Source organism: Rattus rattus, chromosome 11 (genome assembly GCF_011064425.1).
Source record: "Rattus rattus isolate New Zealand chromosome 11, Rrattus_CSIRO_v1, whole genome shotgun sequence".
Taxonomy (NCBI): domain Eukaryota; kingdom Metazoa; phylum Chordata; class Mammalia; order Rodentia; family Muridae; genus Rattus; species Rattus rattus.
In genome coordinates this window covers 98,152,033-98,170,179 of record NC_046164.1, presented here as the reverse complement: position 1 = coordinate 98,170,179, position 18,147 = coordinate 98,152,033, and the positions used below count along the sequence as shown (strand labels likewise).

At 39.7% G+C, this 18,147-nt stretch overlaps 1 protein-coding gene across 3 annotated transcripts in view; it reads left to right on the top strand.

Annotated features, from left to right (window-relative positions):
- Window positions 1-354: 354 nt before the first annotated feature.
- Acyp2 (acylphosphatase 2) overlaps window positions 355-18,147 on the top strand; it is a 153,130-nt gene continuing 135,337 nt past the window's right edge. Inside the window, exons 1-2 of one of the 3 annotated variants that reach the window (XM_032917118.1) lie at window positions 355-680; window positions 18,057-18,073. In XM_032917118.1, the coding sequence (XP_032773009.1) occupies window positions 548-680; window positions 18,057-18,073 (150 nt within the window). In that variant the 5' untranslated portion in view covers window positions 355-547. The other 2 variants (XM_032917117.1, XM_032917119.1) reach the window with 2 other exon arrangements.

Genomic DNA, 18,147 nt, shown 5'->3' with positions numbered 1-18,147 from the left:
ACAGCTAAGAAATTATATATATATATCATTAAATGAAATCAGATGTGAAAGTTAATTAGTTTGAATTAATCTCCTGTAAGGGATATCCATGGGTACACACAATGTATTCTTTACAGTGTACCTATATAAAAACACCTAAAACGTAAACGTTCTTTGACATTTTATCCTTGTATATAATGAATTTTGGTAATTTCATCCCTATTATCCTTCTCATCCCTACCCACTCAGGCTTTACCCTTCTGTCCTACCAACAAGCCGCCCTCCTATTTTCATCCTTATAAAAAAAAAAACTTTTTTGTGTCAAATAAATGTCAGTGGGTGGATGATTACATTAGTTGGTTTAATCCCCTCATATGCCTGCCCTTGGCACTAGCCTCGGTTTTCTTCAGAGAACAGAATCCTGGGGAGCGCAGAGAGGGAGCTCCCTGCTTGGGAGCTGGAGCGCCCGGTGTCCTGCCGTCCTCACTACGGACTGCGGACTGCGGTGTCCTGTGGTCTTGCGTGACCCGGCGCGTACCCGTCCTGCCAGGCGTCGGTCCCAGAGCCCATGAGCCTCCTTCGCCTGGCGTCTGTCGCACTCTCCGCACCACACACCCCGCTCCGGCTGCTCGCGAGAGGGCTGGCCGCCATGGCGGAGCCGCTTAAGTCTGTGGACTACGAAGTGTTCGGGACAGTGCAAGGTACGGCCTGAACCTGGGAGGCCAGGACGAGGCCATGGGAGAGAGAGGAGGTAGCTTGCGCCATCCATCTTAGGGGTGGGTCTTTCCGCTGAGGCAGCGACTTCTGGTCAGCCATGACACAGCAGCCCCGGGTAGGGAGGACGAGAGTGCGCTTGCGTGGGAGAGCTAGTGCGGGGCGGAGGGAGGTCACCCTGAGGACCCAACCCGGCCTCTGCAAGCCAAAGAGAAAACGGAAAACGCCGGAAAAACAGAGGTTGATGGTCTTAGCAAGGGTACCTGGTTGATACAGGGTGATTTACTTTGTCAGAGGTTGTACCCCCTCTCCAACTAACTAGTAATTTTTCCTTCCTGGGTTTTGAAGATTGAACCTTATATATTTATACATAGTCTTGCATTTGCACACTAGATTATTGAACGACACTCCCAGGTCATTTAAATAAAGCTTTAAAATTTTTATTTGATTATAGGCTTAAACGGATGCACAGAACATAATCTCTGACTTATTGTAAAATCTTTCTATTTGTAAATTAAAATGTTGAAACATTCTTTAAAATTTTCCTAACGCGGCTTGACATGGTGGCACATGCAGTTCTTAGGCAGAAGGAGGTGGATATTTGAGTTCTAGAACAGCTTGGTCTACACACTTGAGGAAATTATCTAACGGAGTATAAATACTGTAAAAATTTAATGTATATCATTATCCATTTAAAAGAAAAAACTTTTTGAGACTGGAAATGTAGCTCAGTAGGGTGCTTGCCTAATAGTCACCAAGCCCTGGATTAGATTCTCTGTACCAGACCAAAGGTGTGCTGGCATTTGCTATAATCTAGTCTGCACTTAGCAAGTTGAGGCCAGTTGAGGCTCCTTTTTTCAGAATAAAATAATACCCTTTTACCAGGATGTAACTTCCTGTTTGAGTCTGATTTCCATTCTATGTTCTCTACACAATTTTTTTCCATTGTTTGGTATGCATGAGAATTTCTTATAACTCCATCCCCACCCCTACCTCAGATGTGCTGTGTGTGTGTTGGGGGATACTTTTTTAAAAGATTTATTTATTTATTATATATAAATACACTGTAGCTGTACTTCAGACACACCAGAAGAGGGCATCAGATCTCATTACAGATAGATGATTGTGAGCCACCATGTAGTTGCTGGGATTTGAACTCAGGACCTCTGAAAGAGCAGTCAGTGCTATTAACCACTGAGCAATCTCTCCAGCTGGGGGTACTTTCCTTAACTTCCTTTAGCAATAAGCTTTAATGGTAGCCATTAGTAGATTTAAAATGTGAGTTTGTATTGAAAAATTATTTCTAAGCAGGAAAACTGGAATTTTTAAAAATGGATCCTCGTTTAAAGGGAGAGGGAGAATATTATCCTTTTATTTTGACATTCTGTAGATATTTTATACTTTGGGGCAATGTAAGGTTAAAGATGGATGAAAGTGTTTGTGTTTATAATGAGCCTTTGTTTCAGAGATTCGCTGGGAAAAAAGAGGTAGGAAAATCACAGCAGATAAGTGTGAGGTCAGGGTTAGGACAGACTGCACAAGGAAGCAGAAAATTTGAAAAGTGACTGTTGAGTTTGTACTTTTAGAAAGGACACCAGAAGTCGTGACCATAGTATTTATCCAGTCCTGCCTGGTCTCAGAAGCTAAGTGGTGTTGTGCCTGGTTTGTACTTTTGATACCCACATAACCTGACTATGTCAGGAATTAACTAAGCCTAAAAATGGAGAACACACCTGAGAGGGGTTTTTGCTTAATTTGAAGTGGGAAGAACCACTTCTAATCCTGACCTTTGAGATGATCAGACACATCTTTAATTCAAATCTTTTGAGGTAGAAACAGCCACCCACCTCTAATCTGGGCCATGCCTTTGGTGGGGGGTGAGGGTGGGGGGCATGAAGAAGGAAAGCTTGTTGTCTTTGCTTATTTGCCTTCGAATGTCTGCTACCAAGTCCATTCCTTCACTGGCATTAGAGTGATTCTTTGTGAACTCTGTGATTCTGGTGTCTACTGAAGACCAGCTGAGACATCGAGTCTTGTAGTCTGACAACTACTGGATTCCTGGACTTTCCATTCACAGGCAGCCACTGTTGGACTTGCTGGACCACAGCCTGTGAGTCATTCTAATAAATCCACTTTCTCTAAACATAGACTCATTCTGTAAGTTCTGTTACTCTAGAGAACCCCAATTAATAAAGATTTTGGTATCAGAACTGGTTGTTGGGCAATAGAAGTATAAGGATGAATCTTTTAAGTGTCTGGAACAGACTTTCTAATTTGCCAACACCTCCAATTACTGAAGCCTCTTCTGGAACATTGGAGATTACTGAAAACCTGTGGTATGACCCATTTTATGAACTTATGGAGGTAAATGCATTTGGTTATCCTGATTCACAAATTGTGAGCTATAAAGGATCTGGTGACTCTGTATATAAAGCTTTTGACAATTTGTGGAAAAATAAGGAAAATGGCAATGGTGGTTGTTGCTCCTAGATCTCTGGATAAATTGATAAAGGAAAGGAATGGGCTTTGTAATAAAATTAACCAACTTCTAGCATTTCCAAGTAGAGTGAAGAACAACAGTGCACTCAGTGATAAAAATTGACCAGTTCCAGTTGCACATGAACAGTCTAAAGGTCTCTAAGTGTAGCCTAGAAAAGACTTTTTTCTCCAGCAGCTACAGAGCTCAAGTTTCAGAATATCAAACCAAGGTCCTTATTATAAGGTTAGAAAAATTACAAGTCCCAGCTTTGAAGGAGTATTGGTGATTGGGAAAGAATGGGATCCTGTAGCTTGGGAAGGGAGTGTGTGAGAGGACCCCATTGAAGCTAAGAACATTGAACCTTCAGATTCTCAAGGGTTTATCTCACTTGAGAAAGTAGTGTCTCCACCCTCAACAGAAGATGTATTCACAACCCACTCCCTTCCTTTGAGTAAGGAAATTAACCCTTCATTGTCTGCTAAATCAGCAGTGAGTTTCTTTGAAGGAAATGCCAGGAGAGGCAATACTGATGTCCTCCAAGGCCCACCAATAGTTGCCTCTAGATCTATAAATAGACTTAAGTAAAGCAGGCTCCTGGAGGAGAGGTAGCAAGTATAGTTCATGAAGAGGTATAGCTATACTACGAAAGAGCTTATTTTGCTTAGCTTGCTAATTCATTCAAGCAGAGTCTGGTAATGTGTGGAAATGGCTTTTGAGGGTAAAGGATAATGGTAAAATGAACATAAATCTGAATTAAGCTGAGTTTATTGATATGGGCTCTCTGAGTGGAGATCTAGGATTAATACGGAAGCTCACACAGTTTATAAAAGAATTAACAAAAGTTGGTTTGAATGATTGGCTAAAGAATTTGTTAAAAGATGGCCTACTGAAAAGGAGTTAGACATGCCTGGTAGCCCTTGACTTAGTGTTAATGTAGGGATTTTTAGGCTCAGGGAATGGCAATGCTAGAATGGTACACTGTGTAAGACCTAATCCTCAGGGAAAGACCCAGAGACATAACAGTGATGTAGAAACAGTATTCTTGAAGAGATTTGCTATCACTCTCTTTCTTTAGGATTACAGATGTTGCTGCTAAGTTGGATGAATTAAATGTTGTAGCATTAAATAATAAAACTGGATTTTTCCATCCCATGCTGCACTGGGAACTAGCAGGGCATTCTCATCTCATCAGACTCTCTGGCCCAGAGCTCCCAAAATGTCTCCACCCAACTTGCTAAGTTCCCTTGGCAGGTTGCTGCCATGCCAGCCCCATGAAATGACCTCGCATCTGGAGGTTAACTGTCACAAACCCCTCTAACCTGGTAAAATCAAAACTCTAGAGGCTTGTAATTTATCAGTCAAATTTATATCAGTAAATTCTCACCCCCAAAAACGTCTAAACAAAGAACTCGGAGCCAATTGATATTGATATAAGCTACCCACTTAGATTGGACAAATTGTCCTGTAATATCTATCCCTTAAATGATATTCATAGCTACCTGGGGCTATTTAAAGCTACATGGATCTGGGTTGTCCTTCTCTTCCTCTATCTTCCTTTCTTCTCTCCTCTCCATACACTCTATCCTGTCTCTAAAATTCTCAGTCTGCCTTTCCTTTTCACTACCCAGTCACAGGCCCTGCCTTATCGTGTGCCTACCCTCACCTGCATATAGACATCAATCCACAAATGCAATGGGTTTAATTGGGCCCCAAGGTGGCAGGGGCCGAGTGGCAGCACTGAATTATCAAAGGCAAGGTGACTTGGTTACTGTAATGGGCAGCATAGACAAAGCAGTGTCCATAATGACCTAACCTGTAATTGCACAAGCAAAGTGGATTTTATGGGAGTATGACTCATGTGAACCTTTGGTTCTGGCAAATTAATTATGGAAGCCCCCTGGATTTCTGTTTAGTCTCTATATGTGAAAATTTTCTCAAAGAAAGAAAGGGCTACATTAGGTTGTGGCAAAAGGCAGTCAATTTCCAGATTAACCCAGAACCCTTTGAATGAAGAGAGATCCAGGTTTCTCTGAGGAAGGACCTTGATAAAACAATGAAAAGTTTTACTGTTAGCCTTTCTTCAGTCCTTCCTCAAAAGAACCTGTGGCCTTTTACAAGGGTAACTGTATACTGGGGAAAGGAAACAATCAGACTTTCTGGGGTCTCTTATGTACTGGTTCTGAATTGACATTGATTCTGGAGAAACATGTAGCCCTCCAGTTAAAGTAGGGGTTTATGAGGGCCTAATTAATGAATTAGTGATTAATGAAGTTTTGGCTGAAGTCTAACTCACACTAGGTCCAGTGGGTCCCGGAGTTCATCCAGGATCATTTCTCCAGTTCCAGAATGTATAATTGGAATAGAAATACTTAAAAGTTGGCAGAATTCTCACATTGAATTACTGATTTATGGGGTGAAGGCTATTGCTTCTGTAAAGGAAAATGGCCAATCAAAAAGCAGTATCATATCACTAGAGGGACTGCAGATATTAGTGCCACTGTCAAGGAAGGACTTGAAAGATCTAGGGGTGTGAATTCCTACTACATCTCTCTTTAGCTCTCCTATCTGGTCAGTGCAGAAGACAGATGGATTGTGGAGAATGGCAGTTGACTATTGGAAAATCAATCAAGGAGTGTCTGGGATTATAGCTGCTATGCCAGATGTGTTGTCCTTATTTGAGCAGATTAACACATCTGATACATGGTGTGCAGCTACTGATCTAGGAAATACTTTTCTTGGAACTTATCCACAAAGACCACCAAAAAAATTGCTTTCAGTTGGCAAGGCCAGCAGTATGCCTTTACAGTTTTAGCTCAAGGATATATTTTCTCTTTAGCCCTGTGCCATAAGGTATCGTGATCATCAATCTCTTCCACAAAATATAAATGTGTGCATTATATTGACGGCATTATGCTGATTGGACCAGGTGAGCAGAAGGTAGCATCCACTTTGGATTGTAATGCATATGGGCATCAGAGAATTGGAAATAAATCCAACCAAAATTCAAGGTCCTTCTACCTCGATAAGTTTCTTAGGAGTTCATTGGTGTGGGACATGCAGAGATATTCCTTCTCAAGATAAATTATTGCACCTGCCTCCTCCCACCACCAAGAAAGAAGCTCCATGTTTAGTGGGCCTATTTGGATTCTAGAAGCAGTACATTCCTCATTTGGGTGTGTTACTCTGGTCCATACTCCAAGTGACTCGGAAAGCTGCTAGCTTTGTGTGGGACCTGAACAAGAGAAAGTTCTTCATCATGTCCAAGCTGCTGTGCAGGCCGCTCTACCACTTGGAGCATATGATCAAGCAGGGTTGATGATACTTAAGTGGCAATGGCAGATAGGGGTGTTATTTGAAGCTTCTGGCAGGCCCCTATAAGTGAATCACAGAAGAGACCTTTGGGATTTTGGAGCAAAGCTCTACCTCCATCTGCAAATAACTATTCTCTCCCTTTGAAAAACAGCTGTTGGCCTGCTCTTGGGCATTAATGGAAACGGAACATTTGATAATGGATCACCAAGTTCCCATGCAATCTGAGCTGTCCATCATGAGCTGGGTGTTATCTGACTGGTCAAGTTATTAAGCAGGACATGTAAGCAGCAGACTGTTATCAAATGGAAGTAGTATTTATCAAGCCTGAGCAGGTTCTGAAAGCATGAGCAAGTTATGTGAAGAAGCTGCCCAATGCCTATGGTTTATATTCTTATTTCAATACTGTTTGCTGCCAAACATGCACCTCTAGTCTCATGGGTATGCCCTATGTTGGTTGACTGAGGAAGAGAAGATAAGGGTCTAATTTGTAATGGATCTGCATGTTATGCAGGCACCTCTTAGAAATGGACAGCTGCAACATCCCAATCCCTTTCTGAGGCAACCCTGAAAGACACTGATGAAGGGAAATCTTCCCAGTAGGCAGAACATCGGGCAGTACACATCATGCATTTTGTTTGGAATGAGAAATGGCTAGATATGTATTTTTTCACTGATTAATAGATTGTAGCTGATGGACTGGCTGGATGGTTAGGATTTGGAAAGAGCACGATTGGAATATTGGTGAGAAAGACATCTGGCAAAGAAATATATGGATAGATTTTTCCAAATGGGTGATGGATGTGAAGATACTTGTGAACAATGTAAATAATTATCAAAAAGTGACTTTTATGAGGAGTACAGTAATCAAGTAGATAGGATGAAAAAGGACAGACACTTTCACCTCTCCAGGAATGATGGCATTGGTCACTCTTCCCAAAAAGAAGCCAAGATCTTCTGAGGTATTTACTGAATATTGGGGAAATTCAGAAAGGGAAGTAGAGAAAGGTAGTTGTAAATACCAGCTGAATCCACATGACCAGTTGCAGAAACAAGGGTTTAATCGTCATGAGTATTTCTGTCATATTTTGTTAAGAATGTATTTGTACAGATATTTGTGTTTTCTTTCTTTAAGTTCTTTATCATGCGATGTAACATTAATTAAGAGACTATCAAAGATTATTATATTTAAGGTTAAGAATGTCTTAGTTAAAATTTATTGCTCTGAGGGGACAACATGACCAAGGAAACTCTTTTATTTATTTATTTTTATCCATTTTGCCTCCTGATCAGTGTCACTCTACCCAGTACCCCTCTCCAATAAGTCTTTCCCCTCCCCTTCCTCTTTTCCTTTCGAGAGTAGAGCTCCTCCCAACCCCCTCAGGTATGCTCCTCACCCTGGCACATCAAGTCTCTTCAAGGCAACTCTTAATCAGGAAAACATTTAATTGGGCCTGGCTTACAGTTTCAGAGCTTTAGTCCATAATCATCATGGCAGGAAGCATGTTAGCATGTGGGCAGACACAGTGCTAGAGAAGGTGAAAGTCTACATCTTGATCCAAAAGCAGCCAGGAGAAGACTGGATGTGTTTCTCACTGGGCATAATTTGAACATTTAAGACTACAAAGCTCTGCTTCCCCAGCGACACACTTCTTCTAATAAGACCACACCTTCTTCCATAAGGCCACACCCCAAATAGTCCCACTTCCTATGAGCTAAACATTGGAACACATGAATCTATAGTAGCCTAACCTTTTCAAATCACCACAGAGATGCTAAAAGACTGTCCCTTAAGGGATATTGCCACCTATTCTAAAATTATAATACACTTGTAATTATATGAGCAATATTTATAGCATATTAGGTATAATTATGACCTCATTAAATGTAAAATGCATTTGCAATTGTACATGGGATATTTATATGATATTTAGGCATAATTATGACCTGGTTATTCTTTTTCATTAAGTTCATCATGATGTAAGGTAATATGATTATGAGTCAAGGTGGACTTGTGATGGTTACTTTTGTTTGTCAACTTGAGTACATCTGGAACCATGATTAATACATGCCATGATAAGTCACTGAAACACAGTATATAAAATATGAGAGTGGAGGCAAAGTCCAGATGAAAGTATTCGGTTTTGAGCATTCCACGACATTCATGTAGGGGACTTTGGAAAGTTACTCACTTTTTAGAAAAGCTTTATTTTTAATCTTTAAATGATTAAAATGTGTATTTTTATTTTAAATGATATGTATGTGTGTATGTCTGTGACACATACATGAGTATGTGCATATGAGTGTGGATAACCTTAGAGGCGAAAAGGTCATTGAATCACCAGGCACTGGTGTAGGCATTCATGAGATACTGGACTTGGCTGTTCGAATCTGAACTCAGGTTTATTAGACAAACAGTACATGTTGTACATGTAACCAAAGTACCATCTCTTCAGCCCACAAATTAGTTTCTTGCTTTCTACCATGTGGGTCCTGGGGATGAAACTCAATAATCGGTCTTAAAGAGGTCTTTTCCTGTGAGCCACCTTGCTAGCCCTTATCTGATCGTTTTGACATGACAAGACTAGGTTATGGATTTGAGGACAAAAGACCTCAAAGGTAATGTCCCATTTCCATTGCGTGTGATAGGTGTCATGGAGACTCATCACAGTTCATGTTGACCTCGATCTCCAGAGATAGTGTTTGCTGGTTTCTCTACTGCAAAGTTACTTTTAACATTTTCTCCTTTGCTATCTTTCCCTTTTACAAATATCCCTCTTCCATAGAAACTCTATGGTGTTTGCTTTCATTGTAAATTTCTGTTAGTGGAAGTGGGGAAGTGGGGAGGCTTTCATGGAGACTCCTGACAGGGGACTGAGTCTTTGTTATGACTTTTGTAGCTGTGACTTGGCATGCAATGTTTCTTTGCTTTTTTAAATTGGATATTTTATGTATTTATATTTAAAATGTCATCCTGTTTCCCCTCTCTTCTATCCCCTGCCTCCCTGCCCTGCTTCTATGAGAATGCTCCCATTCCTACCTACTCACTCCCACCTCAACACTCTGGCATTCCCCTGCACTGGGAAAACCATACCTCTTAGGAGGCATACATATCAGACTTCCATCAGCAAGCACTTCTTGGCGTTAGCAATAGTGACTAGGTTTGGTGGCTGTATGTACATGGGCTGGATTCCCAGGTGGGGCAGTATCTGGATGACCTTTCCTTCAGTCTCTGCTCCAAACTTTGTCTCCATATCTCCTCCTATGAGTATTTTGTTCCCCTTTCTAAGAAGGACTGAAGCATCCACACTTTGGTCTTCCTTTTTGAGCTTCATATAGTCTGGGAATTGTTTCTTGAGTATTTCGAGATTTTGGGGCTAATATCCACTTGTTAGTGAGTGCATACCTTTTTGTGTGTGTGTGTGTGTGATTAAGTTACCTCACTCAGGATAATATTTTTTACTTCCTTCCATTTGCCAAAGAATTTCATAATGACATTGTTTTTAATATCTGAGTAGTACTCCATTGTGTAAATGCAGCACATTTTCTCATTCCTCTGTTGAAGGACATCTAGGTTCTTTCCAGCTTCTAGGTTCTTTCTGGCTATTATAAATAAGGCTACTATGAACATAGTGGAGCATGTGTCCTTGTTATATGTTGGAGCATCTTTTGGGTATATGCCCAGGAGTGGTATAGCTGGGTCCTCAGGTAGTACTATATTCAATTTTATGAGGAACCCCCACACTGATTTCCACAGTGGTTGTACCAGCTTGCAATCCTCTTTCTCCACATCCTACCACTTGAGTTTTTGATTTGCATTTCCCTATTGAGTAAGGATATTGAACATTTCTTTAGGTACTTCTCAGTCATTCAATATTCCTCAGTTGAGAATTCTTTGTTTACCTCTGTACCCCATTTTTAAATAAGGTTGTTTGATTTTCTGGAGTCTAACTTCTTGAGTTCTTTTGTATATTAGATATTAGCTGTTTATCTGATGTAGGATCCCAATCGGTTGGTTGCCATTTTGTCTTATTGACAGTGTCCTTTGCTGTTCAGAAGTTTTGCAATTTCATGTGGTCCCATTTGTCGATTCTTGATCTTAGAGCAGATCTTGGAACAGAGCCTTTGGTGTTCTGTTCAGGAAAATTTCCCCTGTGCCTATGTGTTCGAAGCTCTTCCCCATTTTCTCTTCTATTACTTTGAGTGTATCTGGTTTTATGTGGAGCTCTTTGATCCGCTTGGACTTGAGCTTTATACAAGGAAGTAAGAATGTGTCCATTTGCATTCAGTTGAACCAGCACCATTTGTTGAAAATGCTGTCTTTTTCCCATTGGATGGTTTTAACTCCTTGTCAGAGATCAAGATGTGTGGGTTCATTTCTGGGTCTTCAATTCTATTCCACTGATCTACCTGTCTGTCTCTGTACTAATGCCATACAGGTTTTTTGTTTTGGTTTGGTTTTTGGTTTTTGTTTTTGTTTTTTTAAATCATGATTGCTCTGTAATACAGCTTGAGGTCAGGGATGGTGATCACTCCAGAAGTTTTTTTTTATTGTTGAGAATAGTTTTCACTATCCTGAGTTTTTCTTTTTCTTTTTTTCTTTTTGCTGTTGTTGTTGTTTTGTTATTCTAACTGAATTTGCAAATTGCTCTTTCTAACTCTATGAAGAATTGAGTTGGAATTTGGTGGGGATTGCATTGAATCTGTAGATTGCTTCTGGCTAAATGGCCATTTTTACAATATTGATCCTGCTAATCCATGAGCATGTGAGATCTTTCCATCTTCTGAGATCCTCTTCAATTTCTTTCTTCAGAGACTTGAAGTTTTTGTCATACAGATCTTTCACTTGGTTGGTTAGCGTCACATCAAGGTATTTTATATTATTTGTGACTATTGTGAAGAGATGTTGGCCGGGGGAACCGAAAGGGAATAACATTCAAAATGTAAATAAGAAATACTCAAGTTAATAAAAAAAAAAAAAAAAAGTGCAGGCGAGAGGAACCAGATGTAGATCTCTCCTGAGAGACACAGCCAGAATACAGCAAATACATAGGCGAATGCCAGCAGCAAACCACTGAACTGAGAACGGGACCCCTGTTGAAGGAATCAGAGAAAGGACTAGAAGAGCTTGAAGGGGCTCGAGACCCCATATGAACAACAATGCCAACCAACCAGAGCTTCCAGGACTAAGCCACTACCCAAAGACTATACATGGACTGACCCTGGGCTCCAACCTCATAGGTAGCAATGAATATCCTAGTAAGAGCACCAGTGGAAGGGGAAGCCCTTGGTCCTGCCGAGACTGAACCCCCAGTGAACGTGATTGTTGGGTAGAGGGCGCTAATGGGGGGAGGATGGGGAGGGGAACACCCATATAGAAGGGGAGGGGGAGGGGTTAGGGGGATGTTGGCCTGGAAACCAGGAAGGGGAATAACAATCGGAATGTAAATAAGAAATACTTAAGTTAATAAAGATAAAAAAAAAAAGATGAAGGCATGCATTACATAGGTAAATACTTTATAAAAAATAATTCAGGCATTTAGATTTGTCATATGGTTTCTTTGAATGCCAGTGTTTCCTTGTAGATTTAAAGAATATTTCCTTTCAAATACTCACTTGTATTTTCTGTCTCTTTCCATCAAGTAAGAAACAGGCTGCTGCTGACTGAGCTTGGCCGAGCAACACATTGCACTTGGATGTCTCATGGCTGAAGGGGCCTATGTCTGTCCCAGTTTCTAGAGCAATATGTCACTTCAGCTCCTCCTTTTTTTTTTTTTTTTTTTTAATCAAGTGGAAGCAGGGTGGAGGCAAGGAGCTGTGAAAGCTCAATAGAAGCCTGTTCTCCAACAGAGGCCCTGACTGGAATGTTGTGTTCTAGACACAATTGATAAACTGCAGGAAACATGTCTGCACATTTACCTTTTGTTTCTACTTAGATGGCTTTCCACCACACAGTATACAGCAAACTAGGGGCCATCCCTTTTGGAAAGATTCTAGAAGATTCAAATGGGCTATGAAACTTTGATGATGTCTGTATGGCTCAGTGCTGAGCTGGAGATCTTGAGACTATTTGACACATTCCTTCTAAGGATTTAAAATGAAGACCCTAATAAATAATATCTGCCTTCATTCTCTGAATTATTTACGAGGGAAGAAAGAGAGCAGAGTTTGGGGGAAGTGCCAGGTACATGCATATAATGGGCTTTATAGTGATCAGCATTGCAGATTAGAAAAGCCTATACCACAGTGCTGTCTTGTCTTTGTCCTTCCATTTTTATAGGATCTTTAGAGATTGACACATTTTTATATTATGTTAAAGTGTTCTTTTAGTATTTCAAGCTGTTACTGTTATCTAGTTCCAGAATATTTCTACTACTTCCCCACACTACCTCTGTCCAAAGAACACTTCTCATTCCTGGTTCTCATTTCAATCTCTCCTTTCTCTTCTGTTTCCTGGCACATTAAAGCTCTTAGCAAGTCAGCTCCAAGGCCTCATGGTTTCAAAGTGGCTGCTGACACTCCAGTCATATATTCTTTGTCAGCCCCTGTGGGAGAGCTTTCTTAAGCCTTGACCAACAGCTTCACTTGTCTCACTGGCCACTACTATGAAGTCGTGAGAAGACTGGGAAATGCAGGTCATTTGCTGCTCATAGGTGAAAATTAGAATTCTGTTAAGAAGAAACGGAGACAGAGTTTTGAATAGGCAGCTAGCAGCAACTGTCACAAGCAATCATATAATAGATAAACATAATCAACATTTAAACATGCTACAGAACAACTATATGGGCTTAGCACCCACATATTAGATATGCCACTAAGGCAACCTCAATTTCTATTAACTACTTAATCACATATTAATAATGATCCAATTGTTCCATTCCCCCCAAATATCACTGCTTGATTAGTGACATAGGTTAAACAGTTGGTTAGGTAGTATGAAATTAGACTGAAACTATGTCTCTTTTATGGATCCTATAGTTATTTTAATATATGTATTGATCTTAAAACACACACACATGCATGCCTACTCACATATATGTGTATATATGTATACATGTGATATATATGTGTGTGTGTGTGTGTGTGTGTGTGCATGCACACAAGTGCATGTGTGTGTATGTGTGTCCCTACCATTTGTAGTTACAAATACTTTTAAATGTAAAACTTTGGGAGTTTAAATCAAATTCACATATGTGCTTGAATTTACAACAAATCAGTATTAAAGAGCCAATGGAAATTAGTAGCCCCCATATCTTGCTCAGTTCTCTACCACAGATCCTTTGTTTCTAAGACTCCCAATTTTTTGTATATATGTTGTACATATATGTATATAAATATGTATGTACAAAATCTATGTATATACCTAGTATTCTATACCTAGATAATATTAATGTAGATATTATCTAGTAACTCTCTGCTATCTTTTATGTCAAATGCACATAACCATGTTTGTGTACAGATGTATACATAATACATGTAAGTGTACATACAGATACATATTATGTATTGAGTCTCTGTTATTACTTATGTAAGGTTCTTCTAGAATCAGTGTAGAAGTCTTAAGCTTCATTCCAGAACTTCGAATGCAATAAATGTAGCATCTTATGTTGAAAGTGAACCTAAATTCTAATTGATATCAATATGGCTATATGTATATAATATTAATAATTGTTACAGAGATTCTTCAACTAGCTCTTTTTTTTTGTACCTATGTAACACCTGTGTGCAGAGCTCTGGTCTAGCAGAAAGATGTTCACCTCATGGACCTTACTATTTAATATGAAGACAGGAAAGGGGAGGGGTTAGTGAGATGTTGGCCTGGAAACCGGGAAAGGGAATAACATTTGAAATGTAAATAAGAAATACCCAATTTAATAAAGATGGAAAAAATTAAAAAAAAAAAGAATTGTTTTCTGAGAGGAGATTGCCAGTTCAAAGCCAGTGTGGGCTACATACTGAATGTGAGACCAGGCTGGGCTACATGGTGAGAACTTGTCTCAAAATAACAAAACAACAACAACAATACAACTCCTCAAACTCCCTTGCTCTAAGCTATGAGTATCTACTATCTATCTATCTATCTATCTATCTATCTATCTATCTATCTATCCATCCATCCGTCACCTATCTATCCACCATCTCTCCATTAGATAATGTATGTCTGTGTGGTATATATGAACAAATACATATAGTTATGTTCACTTGAGCATTTGTGTGTGGAGAAGTTGATGTCAGGTGTCTTCCTCTATTACCTGCTGTCTTATTTTTAAAATGGGTTTGTTTATTTATATGTGTGAATGCGTTGCACACGTGTGTTTGTGCACATGGAGAACCAACGAAAATATTTGTTTTCTTCTTTGTCACTATCTGTCCTTTGAGGCAATATTTTTTGCTAAACCCAGGGCTTGTAAGCTCTAGTGGTCCTCTTGTCTCTGTTCCTCTTGGAGCTGGGTTTGCAGGTGTGAATGGGATACCATACTTTCACATGGGTGCTGAGGAGCCAAACTCTGGACTTCTTGCTTGTCTAGCAAACATTTTAGTGACTGAGACACCTTCTCAGCCCCTGTTTGAGTTATAAGCCTTCATTTGTCCTTGTTGTTCACAAATACCAAGAGGATATTACTCTTTGATAGGGTGAGAAGTGACATGAACTCCCTTTCAGTAACTATTAAGTGTGGAGGGAACATCCTGAGCTGTCAGGTCACCTGGACAGCTTCAACACCAGGTCGTGATAGGGTACAGGAGTTTAGGGTTTGCCCTCCACTATCCAAGGCTTCTTGTGCACTCCTGATTCGCAAGCTAGTGAGGTAGACTTGACAAGTGAGCATATGATTTCTCATCCATACCAACTGAACCACCCTGATGGGAAGCAATCACTAGGGCTTCAGCCCAGGGTCTTGTTCATGATAACCAAATGCTGTACTGCTGGACTCCATATCTGTCTTATAATGTGACTCTTGACCTGAAGTGAAAACCCTGTGCAAGTCTCCCTCAAATCTGCCTTCCAGCTACTGGCTGCATGTTTTAGTGTGTAACAGTGCATTCTCTAGATTCTAGGCAGAGTTCTATAAATCTGAAGTGCTGTCTTTACAAAAACTCCCAGTGACTGGTGGTATGTAAACTCTATCTTACATAAGAAAGAGATCATGCCATTAAAATAAAAAGCAAAAAACAACAACAGCAACAATAACAACAACAACAGCAGCAACAACAACAACAAAACGTGTTTCATGATGCTGAGGTTTGAACCTGGAGCCCTGTGCATGTTAGGGCTGTGCTCTGTTCCTGACCACGCCCCAGCCCTCAAAGTCCTTTTTACTTCAGTTGCTCATGGCCTTTCCTTTCACAGTGCTCATACATGATGTTATTGAGGTTGAGCAGCTCAGAGGAATATATGTTCAATACAGCCTGGGTTGCTGTCCGGGGATGTAGTTAGTAAGCACTTACTGTATTCTGAGGCATCTGGCTTGTGCTGTGGAACTAAAGTGTGGCTTGACATCTTTCCCTTCATGGATAACATATTGCCTTCTGGTTCTTCTCATCAGCTCTTCACATGCATCATTCCTCCACACTCTACATGTATTTTATAAATATTTTTATAATCTCAGATTATAAAAACCAATTCACAATTGGTTTCTTTTGTTATGTGTGAGGTCATGGAATCATAGTTCCACTGGTGACATCACACCATCTTCATTCCCTTATTGCTCTTTTTGTCCCATTCATTTGATTCTACAATCTTCTGCCATCAGGAGACATGACAGGTTTATAAAACACCTTTTGGAATGTTCACAGGCTTCTCCCTAGGGTCTGCTTCTGTGTTGCAAGCTCCATCCTTTCACCTCCTTGGAGGTGGTTTGATCTGTTCCTGGTGACTTCCCAATCAAAATTTTCCTAATTGTTTTCCACCAAGGTCTAATTTACAATTGGTAATGTTTCTGCTTTTTTTTTTTTTTACAATCAGTTTCTTTTGTTATGTGTGAGGTCATGGAATCACTAGCACAGTTCAGAGAATAGCCCCATGACCCCAGAAAGTTCCCTTGAACCTCTTGACAGCACTCTCTTCCCTCCCAGGCAACAGACAGTCTATTTTCAGTCTTTGTCACTTTGCCTTTCCAGAATGTAATTATACATTATGTGTAAGTTTGGCTTCTTTTGCTTAGCATATGCATGTGATTCTTATACAAGTACATGGTGGTACGGGTGTTTACTGTTGAGTAGTGTTCTATTGGGTGGGCCTACTGTGGGGTGTGTGTGTGTGTGTGTGTGTGTGTGTGTGTGTTATGTTTGGTAGGATCTTTTTTACTTGTAGCTCAAGCTGGTACTTTTAAAGAATATTTACATTTACTTATTTTATGTATGCCTGTGAGTTTACATGCTATGGTACATATGTGGAGATTCTGGGATAATTGATCAATTATCTTCATATTTGCAGTTTGGGAGATCTGTTGTTTAGGGTCATCATAATTCCTAGGATAGATGTACTAGGCATTCTGTAATGGATCCAAGTCTTCAGAATATATCCTTGATAATTTGGAACTATCTGGCATCTTGTTTCATTCCAATTAAAAACCCAGTTCTCTATGTATCACTGTTTGGTTGCAGATATAAAACATGAAATACAAAGTTGCTACCATTCCTTTTGTGGATGTATGTCTGTATCTATATAGGAGTGCAACTATGTCACTGAAGATGGAGCTCAGTTCCTCAAGTGTGCTACACTAGGGCCTCGCCACTGAGCCACATCCCCAAACCCCAAATGGAACAGCTTTGTCACAGTCTAGAAAGAGGAAACAAAACTAACACGAATAATACTACACAACCATGTGATCCATAATGTAAATCACCTACAACAGAGAGCCCACAGGTATCATTTTCATTGGCATTAATTTCCATTAATGATGAGGCACTGAAAGCCCAACTATGGTCAAGCACACATCATTTCCTGATGCTGTCTGTAACTAGAAATAATTTAAGCTATTTAAACTTGATTTTAGTTCTTTTATTTAAAAAAAGAAATACTAAAACCTGGGGGAAAGTAAATTTTATATCACTCACCTTCTCTTAACCGCTCATTAATTCATTAACTAATTCAGTTTTGTGGAATTGGGGGCTGTCTAGAGCTTTATACGTGATGGGAAAATATATCATTGAGCTGCATGAATAGATGACCTCTTCTCTGTTCTTATCCTTATTATCTTGAGACAAAGTTGCCCAGGTTGGTCTTGAATTCTCTGTGTTGCCTAGACTGGACTTATAATCCTTCTGCCTCAACCTCTCAAGTAGCCAGGATTACAGGCCTGTACCACCAGATCAACTGTGTTTTTAATAAATATTTTAAAATATGATGAAAGTATAAGTCAGCATCTATTATATACTTTGGTTTCAAATATTTTTCCAAAAAGTCTTTATTTTAAAAGAAAATAATTTTTAAGAAGACCCATTGGGTATATTCAGATACTGAAGGTTTTTTCATTCATTTTGCTATTCACACTTTAATTGAGGCAAGTTATGGCAGAAAATATAGTTTGTAAGAGGCAAACAAGCTTACATTTCTTTTTGTCCTTTTATTCAGGTGTTTGCTTCAGAATGGTAAGTGAAATCTCTCTTATTTTATACCTTTTTTAAAAAAAGCTAATGATTTTAATCACAGAGCTATTTTCTAC